Source organism: Notothenia rossii (assembly GCF_949606895.1).
Source record: "Notothenia rossii genome assembly, chromosome: 1".
NCBI lineage: Eukaryota > Metazoa > Chordata > Actinopteri > Perciformes > Nototheniidae > Notothenia > Notothenia rossii.
Genome location: NC_136912.1, coordinates 87,802,411 through 87,830,151, shown reverse-complemented (window position 1 = coordinate 87,830,151; position 27,741 = coordinate 87,802,411). Strand labels below are relative to the sequence as shown.

The 27,741-nt window shown below is 42.1% G+C and overlaps 1 protein-coding gene across 2 annotated transcripts in view; it reads left to right on the top strand.

The window, feature by feature from the left end:
- The first annotated feature begins 478 nt into the window (after nucleotides 1–478).
- Nucleotides 479–27,741, top strand: part of LOC307014671 (CUGBP Elav-like family member 5) — a 66,589-nt gene continuing 39,326 nt past the window's right edge. For both annotated transcript variants that reach the window (XM_079642736.1, XM_079642737.1), the window contains exons 1-2: nucleotides 479–928; nucleotides 15,643–15,725. In XM_079642736.1, the coding sequence (XP_079498862.1) occupies nucleotides 526–928; nucleotides 15,643–15,725 (486 nt within the window). In that variant the 5' untranslated portion in view covers nucleotides 479–525. The remainder of the gene's footprint in view (nucleotides 929–15,642; nucleotides 15,726–27,741) is intronic.

Here is a 27,741-nt window from a genome sequence, read left to right as displayed (position 1 = left end):
ACAATTGTTTACTTCAAGTAAATATTTTAAACAAGGGCTTTTACTTTTACTAGACCTTTTCATGGAAGATATTTGACAACTAACATGTGTAGTTAACATACTGAATGATGGCTGTCATGGCATACATGGGTAACTAACAGGAGCCATTGTAAATTGTATTAAGTAACGTCTGTGCTTTTCCTGCAAGTAAAAATGTCTGCCAAATGAATATTTTCACTTTTTTTTCTACCTTTACTAAAGAAAATGATTTGCAGTATAGCTTCTTGTCCCACTTTTTTAAAAGGAAAGTGTTTTACAAACATGCTCAGTCATGTCTGGAAAATCGGTCAACAGAACTTGCTTCTCCTCAGCTGCAGTAGCTGACAGGTGACGCTGGGTGTCACTGCAGAGCGTCTCATATCGCTCCTGTGTGCTCATTCCGCCACCGCCCCCTCCGCCTGCCTTTACAGTGTGTGCGTGTGTGTTTTGTGTCGGATAGAAAGTCAGCCTGGTTTCCAGCTGAGTGCTTGCTCTCTCACAGTGTGTATGTGTGTGTGTTGTCATTATTATCCACTCTGCTCCCAGCTCAGAATGGCCAGATTCACTCAGACTGAAACAAGAAGGCAGCACCATCCACAGCAGCCCCAGCCCGCTCACTCCAGCCTGGTTTTCACCGGACCGGGGGTACCACCGATCCAGCAACCACTGCTCCTTATCCCACATCAGCACCAGTACCCTCAGATCACATTTCCGAAACCCATGAACGGGACAGAACCCATTTCCATTCATCCGGAGAACGGCAACATGAAAGACCAAGATGCCATTAAGCTGTTTATCGGGCAGATACCGCGGAACTTGGAGGAAAAAGACCTGAAACCCCTGTTTGAACAGTTTGGGAAAATCCACGAACTGACAGTCCTCAAGGACCGATACACCGGCATGCACAAAGGTAACGTGTCGCCCCCTTTAAATGGCTGCGAGGCCCATATAACACTGTATAACTGCTTATTATTTCTTTCACCTCATGAACTAATTTGTGTTGAAACAGTAACGAGAACAACGTGCGTATTTGTCACTTTTTGTTCATTTGATCCAGATATGATATCAGTCTACTATGCTTAACAATTCATCATGTGCACCATTGCTTTCGTGTTTTCATCTAACATTCACGAGGTGTGTTATTTTGTCCCAGATATGATTCCTTTATAAAGTTAGCTTAATCTAATATCTTAGATCATTTTTATTTCTACATTTAAAAAAAATCCACATTTTTGATTACACAGAAAAGAAATGGGAGATTTACAAATATTATCAGGGCTTGCAGTGTCAAAAATGATAGGGCGACTAACTCTGTTGGCCATGTTCTGAATTTCATTGCTATTTCCCTAACACGCTCTTAAGTGGGGCAGAGGCGCTTGGAAAGGATGCATTTTTAAAGAGCCTTGCCTTGCCAGCCCCGTCTTTTCGCGGAGGGGCGGCATCATTTATTAATCCCATGCTTTCTTTAACATTTCTCCCCATGTGAGAATGGGGCTGGGACCTGGTGCTTACCCGACCCAGCGAAATCAGTTCAAAACCACAATGTCTCCAAAGGGCGCAAGAACTGTCACAAGATGACGGACGCAGGGTGTGCAGAGATGCTGCTTCTGCTGGCTTGAGGGCTGAGGGAGGCGGAGGCAGAGGCTGTAAATCCGCTCAGCTCACACACTGACAACTTCCACCTTCCATAATGAAGTTGCTAAGGGTGTGTGGCGTAGATCTCAGCCTGGGTGGGGTTAAAAACATTTCACAATCCCTTAGCCCCCCCCTCCCCCCCTTACTGTGGATCCCACAGACGTCATCATCATCATCATCATCATCATCATCATCATCATCATCATCATCATCATCATCATCATCATCCATCACCAGTTTCAACCAACTTTTATTTTGTTGTTTGCATGACATTTATGCTTCCCTGGTGGCAGAATCATAACTATTTTGAATGCAATCAACCAAGGGCAATACATTTCCAAGACACAAACTGACAATCATTTTGTCAAAAATCATAAGCAACAAAGAAACAAAATCAATCATTGAAAGAGAAAAAAACCCTCTCCAAAACAGTGTTTGCAACACTTTTTTATGATTTCAAATGTGCATTAATATTTGTGTTTTTAATACTGTCCAATGCATGTCACAGACCAAAAACATGATCATCCTTTGGTTGCAGTATTAGTACAAATATATATCAATTAAGCCTGTGTCTAAATGATTTCCCAATCTTGTGTTCCTGCAGAGCAGATGTTGATATGTGAGGGATGTACAGGAGATAAGCCTTTTATTGCAGTGACATTTAGAAAAGACAAATGACAATCTGTGGCGGTAATGTAAAGGCCATTTGCAAACAATGTCTTCTATGATATATACAATCACCATGAAAAGAAATATTACATCCGTTACCATTACAAAGGTTGACTACAACTGTCACAAAGCCCTTGTTTTGATGCGGCAGCAAAAACAGTTTTAAATATTAGTTTTTTCTGTTCATTCATATGATTGACATCCTGGGAAAGACACAATTAGATTAGATTAGAATTAGATTGTGTTGTCATAGCTTCTATTAGCAACATATTTTATGAAGCAATTTGCAGTATTGCTAACACTTCATACAGTTTAAATTCATAGAAGGGAAGACATCTCTTCAGTGTAGCACTCATTTGGCATTCTTCGGTATCTGTTTGTGTGTGCATGCATATACTAAAATGTCAGTGTTGCATAAAGATTGCACAATATAGCTCTTGATGATTGTCGCCCAATAGGTGTTAAGGAAAAGGCCATTTTTTAAAACTGTTTATTCCCTCAAATTAACAAACAAAACATCTTATATGTTAGCTTGTTTTTACAGGTCAATTTTAAGGGTTCAAGGTTCAATCAAATGAAATGGCTTACAATGTAATGAATCCAGGCAAAACACGGGCGCGCACACACACACACACACACACACACACACACACACACACACACACACACACACACACACACACACACACACACACACACACACACACACACACACACACACACACACACACACACACACACACACACACACACACACACAGAGTGTTGTGCATTCGTAGTCATTGCACTTATTCTGTCATTTTGATTTTACATTCATCCACGTTGCCCTTTTTTGTTTTGTTATTTCTTTCTTTTCTTATGCAACAATTTTTCCCCTTGGTAATCCATGAGGGAAAACATGGAATTAGTTTGTAAAGCGTGATAATAATGCATGGCCATAATAACTCGACTCAAGAGGATTAGCAAATGTGCATTGTCTGAAGCAGCAGTCTCCTGGGTGATCAGCCGGTTGCCTCCCTAAACAGTGGCTGCCTTTGCCAATTAAAAATTCAGTCTAGTCTGCCTGTTGAAATGATTAATTCTGCCCGCGCTGTCGATGGCCTGCCAATTATTGTCGCCCAATTGGTATTAATAGGTAGAGGATTTCCTGATGTTGAATTTATCACAGGCTGTGAAAACTTCTCCCTTTGGCACTAATTAGCTTCCACTTATAGTGCTTGCAAAATACACAATTGGACACTTAGGCACATGCATATATGCAATAACAAGGCTTTAATCTATATTATTATCATAACCTCCAACAAGGAGGTTATGTTTTTGGTTTGGTTTATTTGTCAGCGGGATTATGGGAAAACTACTGGTCAAATTTCCTTGTCAGTTTGTGGAAGGATTTTCTTTTCTTGTTCATTTGATTGTGATCAAATAACTAGTCTTGCTTTGGCAAAGTGGACGTATATGCAAATCACTCAGAATAATGCTGGATCTGTTTCAGTGTAGATCTGTGTGTAATTCATTTGTTCGTCTGGATAGATTTTATCCTGTGAGTTCGGTTGAGACTGACTAACCTTTCATCGTGCACTGAAGAAACATGAGCTCAAACGAGACGGAAGGAGAAGGAATAAAATTCTTTTTTCTACAGGTGTGATTCAGCACAGCAGACAGATGAACAGACAACACAGTCCCTACTTCAATCCGCCACCAACTCAGCCCCGGTATCAATATCAAACTAGTCTCGGGTGTCAGTGTGTTAATGCATTTATAAATGGACCAAAGATATTGCCGTAGACCCCAGCCAAGCAGAAGCACATTAAATCACAGAATAATCTAATTAAATATTTATTCAAGTTTGTATATTTTTCTCTCCCTCTGAGCAAGTCTGATGGATAGCATTCCTCGGTGGGTTGCCCTCCCAATAAAAAAAGAAAATGAAGGAAACAGGAATAGCTGGAATATATACATAAAAACAAAACGTTATGGTATGAATAAGAGACTGAAGTTTTTATATTTGAAACAATGCCTGCAAGGCAGCAGCATTGATGCAACTGGACCACAGATGGAAATGAGCTATTAGCTATAATCTGGCATATTGCATCTCTTCTCTTTGCTGAGATTAATGTTTTTATAGGCATGGTCCTTCTATAAATAAATAAAGCTAAAAAAACAAAAACTTAGCGCTGGTTTGTAGAAGCCTCTCTCTCATCTTTGACATGATGGAAGTCGAAGCACATCTACACGTCTCCATATTGTGTGTGCCTTATGGAAAGTGTCAAAGATCACCACACTGCTGTAGGACGGCATCCCCCCTGGGGAAACAGATGGGATAAATTCACTTACAGACTATAAACAGAGCTGTAGAAGTGACATGGACGCTGCATACACAACACTCTGATGATATTATTGATTTACTGTAACAGACAGCAGTGGAGCCTATAGGCTTTTTGTTAATAAGCCAGTTGTGTGGTTGATTATTGTATAAAACAGTTTTATTATTGTTTCAAGAAGGACTTTATTCCATACGTGAACACTGACAAAGGAAAAAACAAGTCTCCTTGCTGTGTGCAGTGATTCGATTGAACAAATCTAGAATAAAATCTTCTGTCAGGGCTTGTGAACGAAGGCCACCGAGCCAATCTAATGCAGTAATAGCACTGGCTTCGCAATCTTTAAACGTCTGTAAATATTGTAATAAGCAACAGGGCTTTCCTCATAAAAGATGCAGCAGCTGAACTGGTACTGACAGGCGCTATGGGCCTTGACTTCAAGATGAGGAGCGCTGCCTCCCTCTCTTTGTTCCTCTTTTCTGTTGGTTTTCCAAGGAGATTGCCAATCTCAGATACCGACAAGGCCGCGCTCTGCCGGAGGTTAGCGTCCGCACACCAAACTCACCTGGCTTTTATTCTGTCTCCGCTTCTTTGTCCTTAATCCCTGCCCAAGAGAGCCTTTCAAATGGATTGATTTCCTGCGCCAATGCAACATTCATAATGGCTTGCAGTATATCATGCTTTCAGTACGTTAGAAGTGCAGTTATTCCATGACCTTTCTGGAATATGGTTACTCTTAATAGATGCCTGGAGCTGGGACATATATGGGGAGGTGTGGTATGAGGTCTAAGGGGAAAACATGAAGCATTTTCATCACTTTTTTTCATTAAACTATACATACACAACATCTGTATCCAATTAAACAGACTATGAAGTTCTGTGGTGGTTGGTTTATAATTGTGGACAGTGTCAGGGCATGATTCATTTGACAGATTGTAAAGGTTAAACTTTAAATAGTTTTCATCTCTTTCCTGGAAGTTAATCCATGAATCCTTTGGTATTTGCTTTTGCTTATGCTTGCTGTGATATAATGATGTTTTTATGTGTTAGTGCATTTAAAAAAGCACCAATGATGTTTGAGAAAAGGCTTTCTAGTATAGACTTTGAAGAATATTACTGATATTTCTCATTTGAATTTATTACCATTGTTAGGAAATGTCATACTGTCTTTGATGGATATACTGACTGACTTTTCAATGATGGGATGTAGGGTTGGATTTAAGAGTCCATAGAGGTATACCGCCTTCTTGTTCATACACAAAGGTCACAGCAGCTTTTTCCTTAGACTTAATAGAGGGATAGAAGCCTATCTATTTTGTATGGGTCGCTTAGCAGATAGTGCCATTGCCTACAGAGCAGAGTGTACTCTTATGAGGGGAGGGGGGTTATAAAGGCACAGAGGGGGAAAGAAGGAGGGAGCGAGGGAGGTGGGGGTTGGCGGTTTCTGTTAGAATAGCACAAGCTCTTTAATGTTGTGTTTGAGCCTGGCTGGGCACAGATTCATTTTAGATGGGAAATGAAATAACAAGGGAGAGGAGAGAGAGGAGATTTTAATGCAATGTTTTGCGATAATCCCTCTCCATTTTGGAATGGTTCAGAAGAACTCATGCGATAAAGCCTTGTACAAGCCTGGAAAATAATAAGTTATTTGTCTTGCCTTATAGTACTGTGCCCTTGGAGGGCTCGCTAACCCCCATGTTTTGGCCAACAAACAATCACAGATTAGTCAAGCTGTCACATCTCTCTGAATGCCAAATGGTTAAGCCCTTGATGCTGGTGTGAATGAACAATGCATTCATGTCGTACATGTATCAGCCTGAAAGTGCACCTGCATATAAAAAATCTGTGTGGAACTGTGGATATAACTTAGCACTGCCACTATACCGACAGGGAGGATGGCACATCTATGCAGCGGAGCCCACAAGGCAAATGACAGACAGACACATGAGCGCAGAACAATGGATGAATGGACAGATGGATAAGTGGAAGGGGGAAGATGAAGTGTTTGTCAGAGAAACAAATAGTCGCTTTCATTTCAAGGCAGAAGTATAGATTTGAGTGATGGCTGAATGCTGGACATGGAGGATCCCTCTGACAGGTTGAAAGCTGCTTGGACACTGGAGGGTGGGATGGATGGAGGGTGGAGGGTGGAGGGTGTAGGAGGAGGAGCAGCAGAGGTCAAGTTTGACAAATGTACGGTTTAAAATAATCTTTTGAAAGCTGTTAACATGAGAAAATGCCTCTTGTAACACTAGTTACACTCCGTTATTACTGGTGCTGCTAGTGCAGATACAAACAATTCCACCACTGGTCTGCAAGAAGATTTACTTAACAGCTTGTATTACATCTACATTTACAATGTAAGCAAAAACCTTAAATGTAACAGCAGACTAAAACACGTTGAAATTGACAACATACATAATAACTTTCTTAATTGTTATAATGGCACGGTCAACAGCACTGTCAGCATGGAGACCCTTTTCCTTCAAATATTAAGCAATCCCCAATTTGTGATGGAGACACATTTCAGATTGGGAACACGTCTATGACTGCTCAGGTCTGGAAGGGATGTGTGAAGATACATGCTGCTCAGCACAGATATAAATAGAAATTCTGTGGTATTTCCAAAAATAGGTTAAGCTGCCATCGCTGCACTGCTGGCATGACATCACTGATTGCCTGCCAGCCTCCCCCAAAAGACGGCTCCCATACTGTGCTCAAAAGGAGGGGGAGAGCGAGGCAGAGACACAGGCAGCATCTGTGGGCGACTGTAGGGCCATGTCCCCATCATTTCCACCGTCGGCCCCCCTACTCTCCTCAAACACCATCCCTTACATCATGCAACCATCTCTCCCCTCACTTCTTCCATCTATCTTTCCTGCTGAAGCGGCGTCGCTGTAGCTAACAGCCCCTGTGCTTTATCGTCGGAGACACTAACTGGTCAGGGGCTTTGTACTGGAGATGTATCGCATCCACATTTTTGTTTAGTGCGATGCAAGCAAATGATGTGCCAAATAGTGCAGAAGAGACATATGAGGGATTTCATTTGTGTTTGTTTTTTGATGATCAAATGTAGATGCGGTTGAATGAGCTGTATGCAGACTTTACATGGGTTCCAACATGGCATCCGCTCTGTGGTTCACTCATCAACGGTAAATCTGGCTTAATTAAAAAAGACAACTCAAATTAATTAATGGTGATGGGCTCCCATATCTGCTTCGTCTGCTCTTGGGGTTCATTTGAGAGTTCTTTCTTTACCATTCTTCTGACCCATATATGATATATTATATCATATTAATATAGATAGATAGCTAGATAGAAAGATAGATATATATATTTAGATAGATAGATAATAGCAATTATTTCCTTTTTCAATGGCAGGACAGTATTTCTTGAATTCACTGGGTTGAATGTGGTATAGGAAATATATGTGAATGCAATTAACACCCTGGTGCCTGCTTGTTAGTCAGACCCTTGGTGTCAATTATTACCCTTCTTGTGCTCTGTGGTGACGTAAGTATCAAAAGAAAGAATTAATTACATGCAATGGATTGAATCAATAAATATAAGCAGCAGAGCACTCATTACTTGTTTTAAAAAGACCTGCAAATAGATGGCCTAGCAGCATGACAAAGAACACTGTTTGTGTGTGTGTCTGGCTTTTCTCCCCCTCACATGTCTTTCTTGCTCACGCGTCTTTCAATCACTCAATCTGGGCAAACTCTCTGTATTTGAAGCGCTGTCTTTAAAGGTATCTTTCAATTTGTAAAATCAAAGTGAGAAGCTCATCCGTCTCTTAGCCAACAGTCAGTTTGCAGCTGCCAGTCATCTGCGATTGTGGCTTAATGCTTTGATCAATTGATCCGTCTGAATGGTTTAAATGCCTTTCACCTTTCAAAAGAGGACAAGCATTGTTGGAAATATTGCATCAAATGTTAATTAGGTACATTATATGAAGACTTTCCATCAGTGGAAATGTATGGTGCACTGTAGCAGGAGGCAATGGGCGTGAGCCAAGTGAAAGTGATTTGATTATTTCCTCTTGCCTGGTCCTGTTTGTCTTTCCAGGAGTTTGTTATAGTACATGAACAGAAGGAAATGCAGTTTTCTGACTTCGACTGGGGGAGGGGCTCACAGAAAGTTCTATTGATTTCTGTGTAAATCGCCTAGTCTGAGCAGGCTTGGTTGGGGGGGGGGGGGGGGGGGAGGCTGGGACGACGGGCCGGAGCGACAGGACTTGGCAGGTAAACTCTTGTTGCCCTCCCAGAAGTAACACGGCAGGAGGCAGCAAGTGTGAACCTAGACATTATTTACAGCTCTGTGAAACTCCATCCATTAACAGTGTCAATTAGTTAGCTCATCAAGGATGCAGACCACTAGATGTATTTATAGATTGGGCCCTGGCTTTTATAGCAGAAGAAGGATGAAGTACACAAATAGTCTACAAAAGCAGAGGCTTACTTTAAGGACCACAGTGCGGTGGACGATGCCAAAGTGCTGTTTCCTAAGCGTTGTCCATAATCGCATATTGAAATAGTTCTGGCCAACTTGGGAATGGGGGGCCAGTTCCAATCTATCATGCCACCCTTGGAAATGCACATACTGCCAAAGGGCATTATCTCAGGAACTTTGTCAGGAACTCGTTGAAACTGTACTGTTTTCCACCCATAATGCTGATATGCCTACACTATATAGCCCTGTGTCAGCCTTTGAGAGAAATACTCTACAGTTGGATACAAAGAACCACTTGTGCCCTGAGAGAACTTAACCTGAAAACCACACAATAGTGATTGTAAAGGTGTCTATACCTCTTCATTGTTCTTCATATCTTCTTTGTCCTAGTAATGATTTGTAAAAATACAAAGAGTCTTTCAGAAAGCAATCATTGTCATACTCATTAGGCAACGAACGCCATACAATGAGATGTGCATTGTTATGTTTTTTAATAGCTTCACACACGCCCACAGGCACTCCTCTGCAGTCTATGGATCTATTTGACTGCTGCATGCAGACCTTAGTGTAGTCTATGTGAGCAAGTAGCAACAAATCAATCGCTGAGGTACCCTACTCAGGGGTCAGAGAGGATATGAGGGGGGGCTATTTCTTGCCCTCATGATGGACACCGATGCTCCTCCGCGCTCTGCGACGTTCATCCTCCCCCAGCCATTGCTCAAGGTGAAGGGATGATGGGAGGGGTAGTGAAAGGAGAAATGAAGGAGGATTTTGGAGCTGGATGTAGCAGAGAAGAAGGTGTGGGGTGATTGATGATGGAGTGATGGAAGAGTGTAGTCAGCTTGAGGATCATGAGATGGTGACTGAGCACATGCACCAGCTTCCTTTAAGGTGGCTGTCTGACTTAATTAAGCTTTACAGGTTACGCTAGGCTACTGCTTATATTACAGTGCTCATTACAAGCCCATTAGGCCTTGGCCTGGGAGAAAATATTGTTGTCAGAACAATGAATAATCTTTTTTCGGAAAGTCCCTGCCAACTCCATGCTCCAGCTCTTCTTTATTAGCTCTCTCTGTCCGTCCTCCCTCAATCTGTCCTCCTCCTCCCAGAACATTGGCAGGATGGTTGGAGTGTGAGAACAGATCGAGGATCTTTTTTTCCAAAGGTGAGGGAGTGATTATATGAGTTCAAAGCTTCTCTGAGACCAGACTGATTACCCCCCTCACGGTCAATCTGCGCCACTGAGCCTCCTGTCTCACTGGCTGGCAATGATTCAAGTCATAATCACATTGTATCAGTGCTGATGATGTGTGTTTCAGTTTCCGACCCCTCTGAAAGGCTATCAGTTCCCCCGGAGCCCCACATGGCAGTAAATGAAGTAACCAAGTAATCTACCCACAGTGATAGCATTTTCCAAAGAGTGCAAATGATGTGTGAGGGAGCAGGCGAGTGTGGTGCCAGGACTGGCTTGGTGAGCGCTATACCTTCACACTTTCTGGCCAAGAAAATGCCACATTGAGAGCAAGTTCACACTCTTTCATAGCACCGAGGCAGTTTGGCTCCTCTGGGGTAACGAGATGGAGAAAAGGGAGCAAAGAGGCAGAGTGAAAAGAGAGACGTTGTGGATTAAACCAACCCAGTTCCTATGGAGCTGCATTGATATTTGACGGTTCTGCAGCACACGATTTATACCCATTGCCGATGTAGAAGTATTTGCCCCTGCACTTGACGTCAAAGCCTGTCGCTGTCAGTTGCTATAGTGGCAGGCACAAATTAATCTCTTAATGGTCCCTCAAGCATAAATATTAAAATACTTAGAGGACCAGTGTGTAGACTTTATTGGCTTCTACAGTAAGTGTGCAGAGGAACCAATGGTCTTCAAGTCCATATTTGCCACTAAAATCAAGCTGCCACTTAAAAACTTAAAGTTTACAATTGGTCGTTTTTGGCTACTGCATAAAGAAGGCAGTGTTACATTGAAGACTCATTTGAAGAAGACCGTATATATATATATATATATATATATATATATATATATATATATATGAATACAGAAAAACAAAAAAACAAAGAAAAAAACAAACAAACTAAGATTATTTTAATAATTGGATTTAGAATTCAAAGGTTAAATGTCTTTGAGAGTGTAGCCCTTACATCAAACATTTTATTGTTATTTTGTAAGTTTTCTATTTGTTTCTCTCTTTTGTTCTTTGCTTTATTGAAAACATTAAACATACAGACATTAAGCAAGTACTGGACATTTCAAAAAACAATCAAAGGTATCCAATGTGATACAAAAAAGGTATACATTAAATGAATAATTACATTTGAAATATATAATAAACAAATTAAACAAAGTATCTATAAAATAATAAATACAAAATAACATCATCAAATCTATATATACTTGTAGGCCATGGGAAATGTACCAATTGGAAGTTCTACATTTTGGATCTAACAAAGACTGAATATATAGTAAGCTATATAAGAATGTAAGTGTTTAGTTTTACACCCGCAATTATTGATGTACTCATTTACAAATATCCAGTATAAGTCTTTACTTTTATCTATGTGTTGTTGTTATCTAGTATATCTATTGTTTTCCAGTGCACAACTATTTTTTAACAAAATGTAATTTTTCTGTGTTGTCAATAAAGCTATTTTGAATAAGTCAATCAGATGGCGCCTGCTCGCCAGTGTCTCAAGTGCGTGTTTGCGGGCAAGTTGCAATAACTAATGCAGGTGGTCATAATATTATACATCCATGGTTTCGATTGACGAGCTGTTAGCAAACTATACAAAAGTGATGTTATTGTTCAGGAAACACTAAGTTTCCATTATAAGTAATGTTAAGAAGGACTTTTGAGTTGAGAGTTTATAGCTTTGTGCTAAGGTGGACCTTTTAATGAAAGCATGTCGTGCTCGTCGAAGTTGGTAAGTGATGACAAACAATTTGTGACATTAATTAAAAGTACGCCATTAGGGGTCAAAGCTAAAGGCTAGGTTAGGATACAGTACAGTTAGCTTACCCCCAGGTAGTTAATACAACGCTTGAGCATATTATGCAACTTCAATGTTTGTACAATTGCTTCGGCAAGGTTAGCTGGTAAACATGGAAGTGTTGTCAAAAATATCTTTGTGCTAGCCTGGTGATTAGAAATTGATACAAGTTTAATTGGCCTAGCCTGATATTAAATGTCCTATTGCTAGGTTTGAACTGGTGACAAGACAATGTGTGAAATGTGTATGTAGATATTGTAGTTTATTGTGCGCGTTAATAATTCGTTTTGAAATGTTTCAAGATAATAGATTTTTACTTTATACTATAGACAATAGTTAACTAAGTTGATTTATGCTGATAATGCGATCTTTCTTATGTTTTGACTCAGTGAATGGTAAGAATGTGCTAAATGTAGTAATATTGTTATCGTACTGTAGTTTGTCCAAAAAGCACTTTCCCCTTCGTCATTACCAGTTTAGAAGTGTGGTGCTCCATGGAGAAAAGTAAGAGTCTGGAAGGTAGTGTTGGATATTTATCTAGGATAATGATTTTTCTCTAGGAGCTGAGTTTCATTTTCATACCCGTGACCATGTCTTAACAATATTTGCTGGGCATGTTTGTAAGATTATTGCACAGTTCTCCACTATTGACTTTCTGTTCGGGGAATAGCTTTATAAACAGAGGTGATTGAGGCATGTGTTTAATCAGTGTTGTGGTTCTTTGTGTGTAAGAAAGAGGGCTAGCACAGTGAAACTGAATAGCTTGATTTGAATGTAATGTTGTCCCATCTGCTCATAGCTGTAGAAAAAAGTATTCTGCATGATAGAAACACCTCAGAAAATTAATTACTGAATCTCTGTACATTTTACTTTTACATTGTATCATTTAAACTTGCAGTGCTGAAGTCCTAAAACACAACTGTAAAACATTTTTGGAAAACGAAATACGTAAAAATATATATTTTAAATGATGATTTTTAACGACCCTTAAACTTAAAACAAAGAAAAAAAATACAATTAGCACGATACCCTAATGTGCTGCACACAGACTCACAGTTTGGAGATTTAGAGCCTGGACCACAGTGAATGTAAATGGCTGCTGTCACAGCAGCTATACAGTATCCTTAGCTACTCACTCTCTTTCTCGTTGTCTCTCTTTCTCACCCACTCACTCTCTCTCTTCCATGTAGAACTCTTTAATTACTTGCCAATTGAACACCGTGGAGATGGATAGACTCAGTCCTATTACCCAGTACACATGGCGGGCGCACACTCAAAAATATATCATTAGAAAATAGGATACGAGAGGAGTAGAGTTGGCATTGACTAAGCGGGGGGAAAGGGAGCAAAGAGGATGAATTTTTTCTCTTTGGAGCTGAAATCAATGTGTGAGATAAGGCTGTTTTAGGATTCTATCAGATGATGCAGAGGATCATCGTCTCACAATGGGAAGGCTTCCCCCATTGCTGTGTCAGCAGGCTCCGATTACAGTGGCTTTTTGTTGTGTTTCAAACTGTTTCATCATGCTCCCCCCCCCACTTTTGCACTTGGTATGCAGCACTGGCAATTTGTACGTGTTTGGATTCCAATTATGGAGTTGTTAAAGCTTTTTTGCCTGTGGCCTGCAAATTCTTATTAAGCCATACATTAAAGAGCACAGAATCACATTTAAATGGAGTTCATGTTTACCTTTTGTTTGCCAGTGTTGTCGTTGTTTTTAATTTATTCACAATGCCCTATGCATTACACATTAACAAATAAATCGTGTTTGCGATTGTAATGCAAAATACGTGTTTCTTATTCAGAGATAGGGCGAGCATTTGTCAAGTAAACCAACAAACAACAAGCCCAGAGAGAGCGAAAAAAGAGGGGAAAAACAACTACCAAAATGGAGCCATTCCCTCCTATTACCCTCAACCATTTGAGAAACAAACAAACAAACCCACAACAACAATGACATTTCCACTCTTGGTATTTCCTTACTAGCTGACGCAGAAGAGAAAAGGAGAATTGGACAGCAGTCTGAGTGATTGAATGATTTTCTTGGTGGCCATTGGAAATCATTAGGTTAGGGTTGCAGGGACAAGGCTGTACCGTGACAGCAGTCCCACAGTCACACCTCAAAGGTCACGACCCTGGACAGATTCCATCACTATCTGTCTTTCTCATACTGAAAAGCTTGGCAGGGCAAAGACTGACTGTCCTAAACAAAAGGAGAAGCTTTATAAACAAAAATAATTGAATGGGATTAAGATAAGAGTGGGCAAATCATTTCTGTGAATGGGCAGGTGTTTGCAGGACTTTACACACATGTGCTGACACCTTAGGCTTGAAGCAGCAAGGCAAAACAGGTTACAGGTCGATCAATAGATCAATCACTGACATGGCATTTTAACTCTCCTTTTTGATGCAGTCCGGCATAGGTTACAGTGGAGCCATCCCCTAAGTACTAGAGTGTCCGGAACATCGGAAAAAGATACAAATACACGCATGCGACAGACATGCATAGTAAACGTTTAGATGTGTACAAATGTTCTGATATTATGCAACCAGACACCAGATTGGAATATTGTCCGTGAAAAGACACTTAATACATCACCACCCACTGAATACATTTAGCCGTTGAAATGAGATCCAAAATGCAGTGGCTGCTAATAAACTATCGTCGGAGTGGCAGAAATATGATGCATGGTAACCCATATGAACCTCATTAATAGAACACAAGCAAATCTATTTATTCAGACAGTCAGGGGGAAAATGATAGCCTCAATACTCCATCTGGTTTCTCTCCATCTTTTTTCTTTTCTCTTCTTTATATATTCAGTGATTTTGACAGATGTTGTGTGTGTGTGTGCACGCATGGAAACATTCACCCTGGAGAGTTTTAACACCACGTCCTGTCCTCCCATCTTCTCTGTCAGTATCTCCCTCCTTCCTGTATCTCTCCATATCCCTTCTTCTCTCTTTTTCTACCCCCCAATACTCAGTCCTGCAGTCCTGGTTCTTTTGTCTCCGCTGCTGTCACAACCATTCAGGGTGGGAGCACTGGACAGGCTGCTAGGAGCTTTTGACAGGACATGGCTCGAGCGATGGGGAGGCTGGACAGGCCGGGCATTTCATCCAAATAATTCACAGCTCATCTCCTACTTTATTATTGTGGTGTTGTTTTGTTCTCCTCTCCTCTTTGCCACCTGGGGAAAATGTCCACATCTATCCTGGGGTATCGCACGGTTGCCTGTTTTCATTCACTTGCTCTGTTTATTCCAAGAAATGTTAGTTTTTGTGTTTTCACTAACTCAATAGAGCCTCTCCGCAGAACTAGTTTCTTAATTGTGTTAATTGCTCAGTATCTGGATCTCATTATATTGAAACAGGCCAAACACCATTTTCTTATTTTCCAATAGCTTTGGAATTTGATTACAGTCCATATATTCTTGTTGGGATTTCTTTAAAACTGTTCCCTGTTGTCCACAGTTTTTGTTTGTTTAACTATGTTGTTGAGTTCTGTGTGACTTATACATGTATATGTGGTGTACCTCTGTTGCAGGTTGTGCATTCCTCACCTATTGTGCCCGAGAGTCGGCCATCAAAGCCCAGAACGCCCTCCACGAACAGAAAACACTTCCAGGGGTAAGTGTCTGTCTCTCCATCCTTCTCTCCTCCCTTTCTTTTCTCACTCTCTCTTTCCTCTCTATGGTGGTCAACCATGCCATCTGCACCCTACTGCACACCAGCCGGCATTCTCCTTGTATAGTCCCAGAGATGAAAAACACTTTGGAGAGCAATTCAATCAATAGCTCAGCCTTTTAAAGGCCTGGCTTCAACTTTTCCATGTGTCTGTTCTCTAGGGGATATCGCCAGCATTGATCAGACCCACTCTCACTCACACTTTTGAAGCAATAGCATTGAATGACCGTTTTTGGGGGGCAAAGCTCTGCATTTCTGTTTGGTGTTATCAACAGAAAGTTGTCCAGTGTTCTAGGGCCAATGACTGCGGGCTCTGGATGGGAATGAAGTGTGTGTGTGTGTGTGTGTGTGTGTGTGTGTGTGTGTGTGTGTGTGTGTGTGTGTGTGTGTGTGTGTGTGTGTGTGTGTGTGTGTGTGTGTGTGTGTGTGTGTGTGTGTGTGTGTGTGTGTGTGTGTGTGTGTGTGTGTGTGTGTGTGTGTGTGTGTGTGTGTGTGTGTGTGTGTGTGTGTGTGTGTGTGTGTGTGTGTGTGTGTGTGTGTGTGTGTGTGTGTGTGTGTGACAAGAAGCCTGTCAGACAGAGGAATGGCGGCACCCAGTACGTTACAGTGGGAACATTCGCTTTGCGGTAGAGCAGCATGTTGTCCCGCCGTAGATCCATCCCGGCAGCTGATGGCCTAAGCTAATTGGTGCCCCCACTTGTTACTTGATCGTGGATGCTGCAGTATTTTCAGACAGGTAAAATAACTAAATACATTTAAAGCTAGATGGGTTGCCAAATATACTTGGACTTGTCAATATATTATTATTTTATTGATAATGTGTTATGAGAAAAAATATCGTCTTAGATTTGGTTATTGTGATATGTGTTGTCTTTTCTTTCATTTTAAATGCTTTCTTACAGTAAAGTGATGTTATTTTGAATATCATTGTATATATATACCGGGGTTTCCCACACATAGACTATACTTGGGCGGACCCGCCCAGGTATATTAACGGCCGCCAAAGTATATTTCGCGACCCATTTAGTTTTTTGTTTTTTTTATCCATCCGCGAGCACGACGCCATCTGCGATCGATTAACTAGTGGACGATGATCCCTCGCTGTACGCCTCCTGTACCTGTTCGCTCTGCTATCGCGTGAAGGGTCTGCTAACAAGCGACCAACAGAAAAGGAGACCTTACGAGAAACAGAGAAGACGGCGTAAACATAGTTTTTTTCAGAGTAGTGTGTGTGCATCAGAACACCCCCCGGCTACCACCACAAGTGTATTTCAGATTTGTGGGATACACTGTATACTTCATTAAACCACCAATATTTAACTTTACACCTCGATATTGAGGTTTTTGATCAAAAACAGATGCTCAATATCGCCAAGCTCTAGATATTCTTGGGTGGTAAATTCTAAGTGTTAAAAATACTGCAGTCATAAGATATGAGATTTGATAAAGAGAAAATCACGTGTTACATATTCAATTGTGCTAGGTATTAAAATGATTGCAATTATCTCTCCCTCATTGTTTGGTGATTATGCATTTGTGTGTGATTATGTACACCTGTGCATAGCTGTATCTGTTAGGGTGGAAAGAATATCAGGAACAGACCGAGGGATTCTTACACACAAAGAACCAAAGTGGCTCCCCGCAGAGGCAGTGGGGTCTCGCATGGTTAGATTTAGCCTGCACCAGAAGTAAACATCAGTAGATCCCCTCCCCTCACCCCAAACAACCCCTCTGATGGAAGACAAGGAGCCTGAGAAGCCCAGCCAAAAGGCACACATTTCAGTTAAACATGCAAATGCAACGACAACAAACTTTGAACATTTTTTTCTTGTGGCTTTTTTTAAAACACGTTGTTTCGTTTATCCTGCAAATTAGCCAAGCGCCAGGCTGGAGGGCGTTAATCATTTTTTTCCCTCTGAATTTAAATAATAAGACGGAAAGAGGAAAAATTTATTTCACATAATGCCAGAGGATGTGATCATCAGAGATTATAACTGTAATCAGCAATGTGTATTCAATTGTTTTGGTGCATTATCAGGCTTTCCTGTGAGTTTCTTTCCTCACGTCTCAGTCATTAATAACTACCATAAGGGTTGACCTACTTTACCACTGGGAATATATGGTGCATGTGGCTGAATGTATAAAAGAGAGGCATGAGGGCACATATTTGCTAACAAGTCTGCTCTTGCCTGCAACCCCTTCTCGCTCTGGATCAGTGCAGGAAAATACACAAAAAATGTAATTCAATAATTTTGCAGCCATGATACATAGAGAATGTGCAGATTCAGCAAACCCAGCCTTGCATGTTATTATTCTACCCAAAAGTTCCGAACGGTTACATTTTTGAGCGTGCACAATCGCAGACACTTTCACCAACTTTGCCTTGTATCACTCAGGAAAAAAAAAGGCTTTTCTTGTACCCTTTAGTCGTGCTTTAGCCCTCCTGTTGACTTCCCCTCCCTACCCCACCTAGACCTGTCCACCCCACATCCTCCCGTCTCCCCTCTCTCCCGTTGCTGATCTGCCGCTGCTCTTCCTGAGACAGAGCGTGTCATAGAAATGTAACAGGGAGACGTTGATGGGTGTCAGGCGTCACAGGCGAGGCTGCTCTGCTGTTCCCTTCAGCTTCACTCACACACAAACAGCAGCGGTCCAAGGAAACAGAGTGCATGCTATAATACAGCATCCACATATTCTGTTCATCTACTGATGGACCTACAGCTGAGGAGAAATTGACCTACAAAGAGCGTTTTAATTTGAAAACAAATCTACAATATAGAGCTGTACTAAATAGTTGCATTTCTAGTCATTAAGTTTAAACCGTGTATTTCTGTTCGGTAACACACTGACTTCAGTAATGTTCGCACAGGATGTTTACACCCCTTAATCCATACATTTCTTATAACTCCAGAGTGTTATAGTCCCAAAGTCATAATGTATTGAAAAAATATAGACTTTTACAATTTCACAAACATAGTTTTATCAAAAAAAAAGTTCTGCTTCTGTCCATACAGTATCTGTTTCGTTAGCCTTTACAATACAGTATTACTCCTGCTCTCATGCTTGCCTCAAAAAAAGGGAGGACCACACATGTGTGTTAAGGGGCAGTCTAGCAGCAATCTAACAGCACAATCAATTACATTAACATAACCACCGTTTTTTTTAAGGGTTAAGTCTTCATTAACTAAAACAACAGCCATTTTAGGATTCATTTCAAAACCTCAATAGAAGCTACAAATGTCAGATGACCTTTACAGCCGAACTACATTATATCAACATAAAATATCATACAGCACACTTTGCATTGAATGCCCTGCTGCATTGTGTTTCTGTATGTGTGTACAAATATGTTTGTGCATTTGACTACCTCCCGTCGCCTCACTTGTCCTTCCCTCTTGAGCCTCCCTGTTCCTAAATGTTTTGCGATATGACCCCTGTTGCTTCACTGCTTGATGGTAAGTAGATATGCCAGTTGTTTGTTTGCAAAATGCTGCTTGATATGCAGTTTGCCAGGGGCTACGCTGTAATTAATGTAAACTAGGAGTTCTCCAGAGATGAGTTATGAGTTATTAACGTCTGAGTTTCTCATTAACCCCTGTATTGCTGCTCTCTCGCAGAGGGCTTGGACCGATGTGGTTGGTTACCTATTATTTTAAAAATATTCTGAATTAATGTCAGACCACCATCCTGCTGGACTTGTTGCTAATGAGCAGAACCTGGGAGGAAAATTGTGAAATATAACAAGCCATTGTGAATCTCATGCAGGGATCTTTGCTTGAATACAGAGCACAAATATACCCATCCGCATACACACATACAAGCATTCACACGGACGTCACCAACATGAACGCACTTGAGTTTCATGAGATGAATTTCTGTGCAAGTCTTTTAGCCTGGGATTACACCCGGTCTGCTGTAATGTTAATGAGCAAAACATGAAATCCCTGTTTGCTGCAAAATAAAATTATTCAAATACTAAGTTAGAGATTATTTTAGTCATAGTATAGTGATAGTTCTAACCCTAATATTTAAGTCATGGTTGATTTGTTATCACCTCTGGTTACTGTTGGTAATGGGAAGTGCATGCAAACATAATAAACCCAAATTAACTGTTGGCTCAAATGTTAGTTTAATACACTGAAGGACACAATCAACGGAGTATATGGCATTTGAAGTGAACTCATGATCAAAGGTTGTTCTTTTGTATTCTGCATCAACTTTGGTCCATGCTTGGCTTCTTTTCTTTGTTGTGTGTTAGCACTTCACCTGAAGGAAATGTGTAAGGCTCTATAGAGATGCAATTAAAGAAACACCAACTCAATAGGCGCGTTCACCCCAAGTACTTTTTCCACAAAGGTTCCTGAGAACTACGATTTAGTTGCGTTCACACCAAAAAGTCCCAGGAACTAAATTAGTTCTAGAGAACCTTTTTTACCCCCTTTTCCGTCCCTGCTAGAGAGCAGGGACTTTCGTGGGAGAAAAAGCTTCCTGTGGCTGATTGGCTGGGCGGAATGCAAACCACGCCCCGTCAAACTCCCAAAGACTTTTGTGAAGCCGCCATTTTATTATCCTCGCATTGCATTATTAGCATTAGCATTAGCCCAGCGCAGAAACGCAGAGAGACTAACTTATGACAACACAAAATAAAACATGGGAGCGGTGGAGATGAGGAGGTGTCGGCGTTCTGGGACTGGCTTCAGTAGAAGCTGCTGGGAGTCCCAGCAGCTTCTACTGAAGCCAGTCCCTAACTCCGGGGACTTCCGGCCGGGGATTTTGGGCGGCAGTATACGCCGTGAAGTTGTTTGCGGCCTGCCAGTAAACCCAAAGCAGAAGAAGAAGAAGAAGTGACGTCAGCGGCTTCATTTGCCTAATCCACCCCCAGGAACTAATTTCCGGTGTGAACGCGATCTGTACTTAGTTCATCAGAACTAAAGAGTTCTCAGGAACCTTTGTGGGAAAAGTACTTGGTGTGAACGCGCCTAATGGATTTATTGTTAAAAATAATCTTACTTTTAAGAATTTAATTTTGAGTTAAAAGTATCAAATGATTGTTTTACGATATCAAATGCTATCATGCAGGTACCATTTGCCACGCACGCACACAAACACAAACACAAACACACAACCCAGTGTCCTCTTATTAACTGTAAGAAGGGCTTGTGTTCTTGGACGTTATTATCCATGTTCCCCTGTTACACATTAGCTGCTGAAGGGAACAGTATGGCCTAATGGAAGTGTACTGGACTGGAATATAGATTCCTGTGATGAAGTGTGATGGGAACCTTGGGGACACGAGTGCCTGACATAAGTTTGGCCACCGAATGGGAGAAGCTCTCACAGTTTACCAGGTGTGTGTTGCTTGGCTCTATTAGCTGTGTATGTTTGCTCGTGTGTGTGTAAGCTGGCTTTGCATTGCGGTCAGCCCTATGTAGATACAGATAGCAGTGAATACAGGTGGGAAGAAAAACATGTGCACATGGCAGCTTGCCGTGATCGCACACCGCCCACGACAGTGAGGCTTGAATATATTATTTGTTTGCTGTTTTTTTACTTGTTCCCTGCTGGTAGAGATGCACTACTTTATATATTATATAACCATTTGAATATGTGGGGGAATACGCTTGCATGTGTAACTGTTAAAGTCAAACATCGTAATTTTCTCACAAAACCAAGTAAAAACGAAACATCCCCTGATAACCTGGACACTGATTCATCCTTCATGACACACTTTCTTTCTAAAAAAACATAGAAAGAACTACCACTTAAAGCCCAGTGGCCTTTTCTACAGCAGTGTGTGCCAGTGAATGTCACAGATGCACAAATGCGCAGGAGATTTACTCCACCCAGCTCAGCATCATGACAAAATCCTGCATCCTTCACACTATCCACAAACCTATCCCCCCCACCCCCCTCTCTCCTCAAACTCTGCCACTCCTCAAATCCAGCCGATCCAAGAAAAAATCTCAGGCTCCGCAGCAACTCCATTTGCTGTAGCACAGAACAACATGCCACCCTCCCCTTTTGGTCATGCTAGCATTGTGTACAACAGTGATTGTCTTGGAGAGGCACTGGTGGAAATGTGTTTGCTGCATGCATTTACTCAGAGTATTAGTACGACTCGGCCTGGGGAGAGTATAAGAGGCTGGCATTGATTCAGGAGGCAGGTTTATGGAAATAGCACTCGCATTAAAAACCCAATGAGAGCAGGGAGAAGATTATGCTCCGGCACACACATGTGGGCTCCTGCAATGTCAACACTCTAAGTAGATCCCCTCCCTCTCAATTGCCTCCGTCTCCCTCTGTCTCTTACTCTTGCGCTGTGCCCTGTGCTGCACACATACCTGTTAGTCAGCTGTGTGAGTGCACATCATAGATTTCTACATGTTTGTATACATGTGTTTGCATTAATTTACATGTGTTTATGTGTTATTGTGTAAATGTGCCAGTGCTCAGTTTAGCCATAATGGAATGGATGTGACTCGAGGAGCAGAGCAGGGCTACGATGCAGAGAGCAGCCGACCTTGTGCTGAGGAAATGCGGCTGCCGTGTGATGGAGCCATTCTTGAACACATCTTACGGCCCGTCCACACAGCAGCGTTAAAAAATCTTCCACGCTTCTGCCCATTCACTTTGAATGGGGTGATGTCACTGTGCCTCACTTTTCGCCAGACTGCATTGTGGGAAGCAAAGCAGAGACTTCCAGGCGTCTCAGGATTCAAAAGTTGAGCAATGTTCAACTTTGAAGCTGAGGTGGAAGCGTCAGCCAATCAAATCCCGTTTATGCAGAGACAGTGGGTGAAACTGGCAGGTTTTCGCCTGTTTGGGGATTTTATATCCAGTTTACTTCGTTTTAACATTGCTATTGCTTTGTATGTCGGGGGCGGGAGATTCATGTGATTGGTTGTTGGTCGCGTTGCTCGCAAAAAATCCCCAAGCTTCAGATACGCCCACCTCCAAGATTATTCTAACGCTGCTGTGTGGACGTCCCGTCAGCTTTCACTTGCGCTTTGCACACATCACACAGACACAACATGTACACTCAAACTTTTGCGTGCATGCGATCGACCTGTCTGAACTACAGCCAAGCTCACTTGTGTGAGGCCTAGCTGCCGCAAAGGCTGAATAATTCAATGCTACACTCTGTGAAGGTTGCAGAGTACGAGTGTAGTGTATTGTATGATTGTTTGTGAACTGTATTTGTCTGTGTGGAATGGGAAGGGGTGGGGGTGTAGCTGACTGGTCACCATGAAGCCAATTGGTGCCGGCAGGATTTGAGGCCTTGTATTCAGAGAGAGGAGACTCATTAGAATTAAGCCTTTGGGTAAAAGGAGTGTGTGTGTGTGTGTGTGTGTGTGTGTGTGTGTGTGTGTGTGTGTGTGTGTGTGTGTGTGTGTGTGTGTGTGTGTGTGTGTGTGTGTGTGTGTGTGTGTGTGTGTGTGTGTGTGTGTGTGTGTGTGTGTGTGTGTGTGTGTGTGTGTGTGTGTGTGTGTGTGTGTGTGTGTGTGTGTGTGTGTGTGTGTGTGTGTGTGTGTGTGTGTGTGTGTGTGTGTGTGTGTGTGTGTGTGTGTGTGTGTGTGTGTGTGTGTGTGTGTGTGTGTGTGTGTGTGAAAATACATTTGTTATGCTTTATAAATCAAATGATTTGTGTTTTGAATTCAACATTTGAGTTTAAAGTCAAATACTTTTGCATTATTACTACCTAAAGTTTGCTTTTTCTTTTGCTTGTTAGCTAAGGGCATGCCTGATGGTGAACCTAAATGTTTTATTTGGGTTTCAGTCTTACGTAAGATCCCTCTGTCTCTATAATTAACAAAGACATGAGCAGGGATCCAGATGTTTGTTAAAATATTTGAACACCATCCGCGAGAAACCTGCCACCAGCTGATCTCAGCACTACAATAAACTGGAAGACTGCAGCTGGTCTCAGAAGACTACAGGAGTCCGCTTTTATAACCTTTGTTGATGCATTGAGATGAGAATAAAGAGGGCTTTGTACATAGTGCTGCTCTAAAGGTTTTATTTCTTTGATCCTACCTTTCTCTGAACGTATTACTCAACTCAAATTACAGTGATGAATAGACGGAGCAGGTGGCGTCATAAAAGGTCTTGAGGTCCGGGGCGTTTGTGCAGGATTGACTTTTTTTTCACTGTAATGCATACTTATTACAGGTTCCATTGTGGTACACTTACATTCAACAATATTACTACAATGCCAGTAGCAATATGTTATCGCTACAATGCTTGCTTTCTGTGAGTGTTGGCATTTTAGTGAGCGTCTAAGGTAACAGCGTATTGGTGTAATGTAGGCACAGTAAAGAGCTGCTGTACCAGAGTGCTCCTAGGGGAACTGGAACACACACACACACACACACACACACACACACACACACACACACACACACACACACACACACACACACACACACACACACACACACACACACACACACACACACACACACACACACACACACACACACACACACACACACACACACACACACCTGAAGCCCAAGGGACCAAAACGCACAAGGTTACTGTTGGAGCCATCACAATTTTGCATGTTTCCACCTTCTGTCTCGCAGTCCCTCCACTGGTACTCCTTTAACATGCACACACATACCGTAAGCATTTGAGCACGCACGCACGCAGACCTTTCATTGGCCCGTTTTTCTTTGTGGTAGATAAGCCACATATTTAGAGAAGACTTCTTCTCCCCAGGGGATTGGCTTCAAGAGTATTTGCGAAAAAGAGCAGGTTCTGCACTGTGCACCTGCCTTTTGAGAATAAACAACACCTAGTGAAAATGTGTTTCATCAGGACATTTCCTTTCATACAATACAGCATGTATATATGCAACTGTCTCCCTTTTAGTAGCTACACGAACTGTAACAATTAAATATTTTCTGCTTTTTCTGAATTATTTGTGTGGCCATGTTACAGAAAAAAATTAAAGATATTGGTAGATGGACAGAACAAAACATTTCTATCCCCTTTAAAAAAAAGAATTTATGAACGTTTTTATCATCATATGCGAGAAAAACCAGCCACTAAAAGTTCAAGAACCTTCTTGGGAGTTTTAAGATGACCGTATTTTCACCCCATCTTTGACATTATCGCTGATGACATTACAATGATGCTTCCCCTCCCACTGCTCAGGGCACATCTCGCTAACCGGCTTTTGGGGGTGTAGACTTGCTTGAAATACTAAAATAATCCACTGCACACCCTGCCTAATAAACCACTTCATGGTGAGAAGTGGGCTATTTTTTTCTGAAGCACAGGTTAGCAAAAAAGCTGAATTATTAATGTTTTAGATATTTTTAGTCTGTTTAACCTATTTCTGGTTGTGGCTGGAGACTTCTCGGCCGCCAGAATGTGAGACTCAATCATGTGATACGGTTGTGATCTGGGTTATACAGCTTGGTTTTGTGTTAATGGGGAAATGTGTGTAGCTAGGTTTGTTTTTTGACTGAATGTCACCGCCTGTCACCAGACTAACATGTGCTGGTCTGTCTCATGTTGATGCTGTGCATTTTAAATGATCTAATGTCACTTTGACACTGAAGCATCACCTGTGCCAGTGGGGCAGAAACCAGATGAGTCTGGTTTTATTTCCAGCCGGCGGGCATGGCAGTGTGTGCACGAGGCCCAGATACAGACTGACAATCCATCTGTGGGTCCCTGTACAGTTTTGTACAGGTGTGCCACTGCCCGCAGACACAAAGAGAAAAAGGGGGAGTAAGCGGAGGGATGCACACTAGGATGATAAACTATGGCCCTGAATAGAGGTATGTGTGTGTGTCGTGTGTGTGTGACTGACTGTGTGTCCTTGTGCGTATGTTAATAGAGAGAGGAGGAAAAGACTAGCTTACAAAACTTGGATATCCAAGTCGACATGACGACAGTTTAGGAAGTACAAGCAAGTGTAGCTGAGAACATTTCACTTAATAATGAAGGACACACTTAAAACACATCACCAGATGTGGCTAATCGGAGCCGACATCTCCTCGGCTGAAGCTTTTTGGCTTTTAGAGGCAGTGGGTGAGTAAGTCTTTGAGGGATTAGAGTTGAAATATTGAGAAAAGTGGAGTAGAAGATCACATAGGGTCATGATGATGAATTGAGTTCAAAACAAAAGCATTCTCTTGTTTGTGCCAGTGTGTAAGCATGTGTCCATACACACTCGGCATGTGCTGTGTGTCTGCGGTCAATTGAAATGGTCACATGTGTCGTGGAACCAGAGGGAGCTCATTTGTAAGGCAGATCTAGCCGGGCTTTGGTGTGGTGTCCGTAGAGGGGGTAAGGGGGCTGCACAGCATGACAGCCAGCATTTGTCAGCAAAAATCAGGACTAATGAAATGCAGTACACATGGCTGGAGGGCAAAGGGAGGAATGATGACTGACAGGAGGCATGAGTAGAAACAGCCCATGGCAGCTCTCCTTCATGGCAACCAAAACATCCTTCAGCCACCCCTTCCCATCCCAGATTAGGGTAGCAGCATGAGGCATAGGGCAGAGAAAGAGAAACTGTGTGTGTGTGTGTGTGTGGTGTGTGTCAGGGTCCCCTGGGGGGTAAATGACATGGAATACAAGTGTACGGGGAGTTCTAGTGATGGGCCTGCTCATGTGGAAGTGGATATTTGCATTGCAGAGGAGGGCTGTCAGCAGAGCTCGCTGAGGGAGCCAGTGTCAGGCTGATCGCTGGCGGTGACGGCTTCTGTCGTCTGAACACCAGGACGCTGCATATAGCTGAGCTAGCACCAGCAGCTCAATCACGCCGACAGAATCAACATTTCTTTGTGTAAGGATTCTGCATGTGGTTTTGTTTTTTTCATTTTTCATCAAACTCAGATTTCACCTAGTTCTTCATTTAAATAGTTGTGTCTTGTCCATCGTAATAACGTTTTTGTAGAGAACGAACAGGCTGGATGGCTGCAGAAAAGCTAGGAATATAAATTATAAAGTTGTATGCCAGCCGCTATAGTCTGGTGGCCTCTAAACTATTTCAGTCCCAGCTGCAATAAGAGGCAGCTTTAATAATTCAGAGTAAAACAGTATACTGGATGTCTTCTATGCAGCAAGCTCACATTAAGGTGAAACACTAATTCCCCTCTACCCCTCACGCCCACCACAACCCCAAACCATAGCGGGGCCGTATCCAAAGGGGCTCATAGGGACACACAGATCACTGAGTTGTGGTGTTGTTTGCAGAGTTTTGTTGGCACTGTGCAGAGCTTTGCATTTATGTGTGTATGAGTGACTGCGTGAGAGAAAGTGGGGTCTGCAGAGCACAGATACTGCATGGTCTTTCTCTCCTGTCATCCCTTGTGGCTCCCTGCACAGATGTGCCACAGCCCACATACATAGGTGTGCTTTTTTTTTAGAGGATGCAATTTAAAGTTGAGCTGGTCTGCAGGGTTTAGCCGGGTCTGCACCCTTTAATGTGCTTTCTGCAAGTTCCCAGGCAGGAGGTGGCTCTGTGAAGTCAGCTCGCAGGTCGAAGAGAGGAAATGGAAGAGGCAGGAAAAGATGAAGATATGTAGATTAGAAAGTGAGAGGGGAGCTGGGTCAAAAAGTGAGAGGAAAGATATTTGAATCACTGAGTTGTGAAGATGAAGAAATGACATGGAGGGAGTGAGGGGAGAGTGAAATGGAGAGTGGGAGATGTGAGTGGGACGTTTTGATGGAGGGCCTGACTGCTCCAAAGGGATCAGCAGTTTGAACCTGTACTGAATGAATCGGGAGTAAAAGCAGCTCAGCTACGGCCCCCATTTGATGTCGAATCCCCTGATGTACAGAGGTGTCCCAATGGCAATCATTAGGTTGTCATTGTGGTGCTCACTAGCTGAGTACTCTCTGCCTTTCAGGTTTTAACTTCAGAATATATGGACAGTTAGAAAGAAAAAAGCAGACAGGAGCGTCAAATGAACAAAAGACTGAAGAACCAAAGCAATTA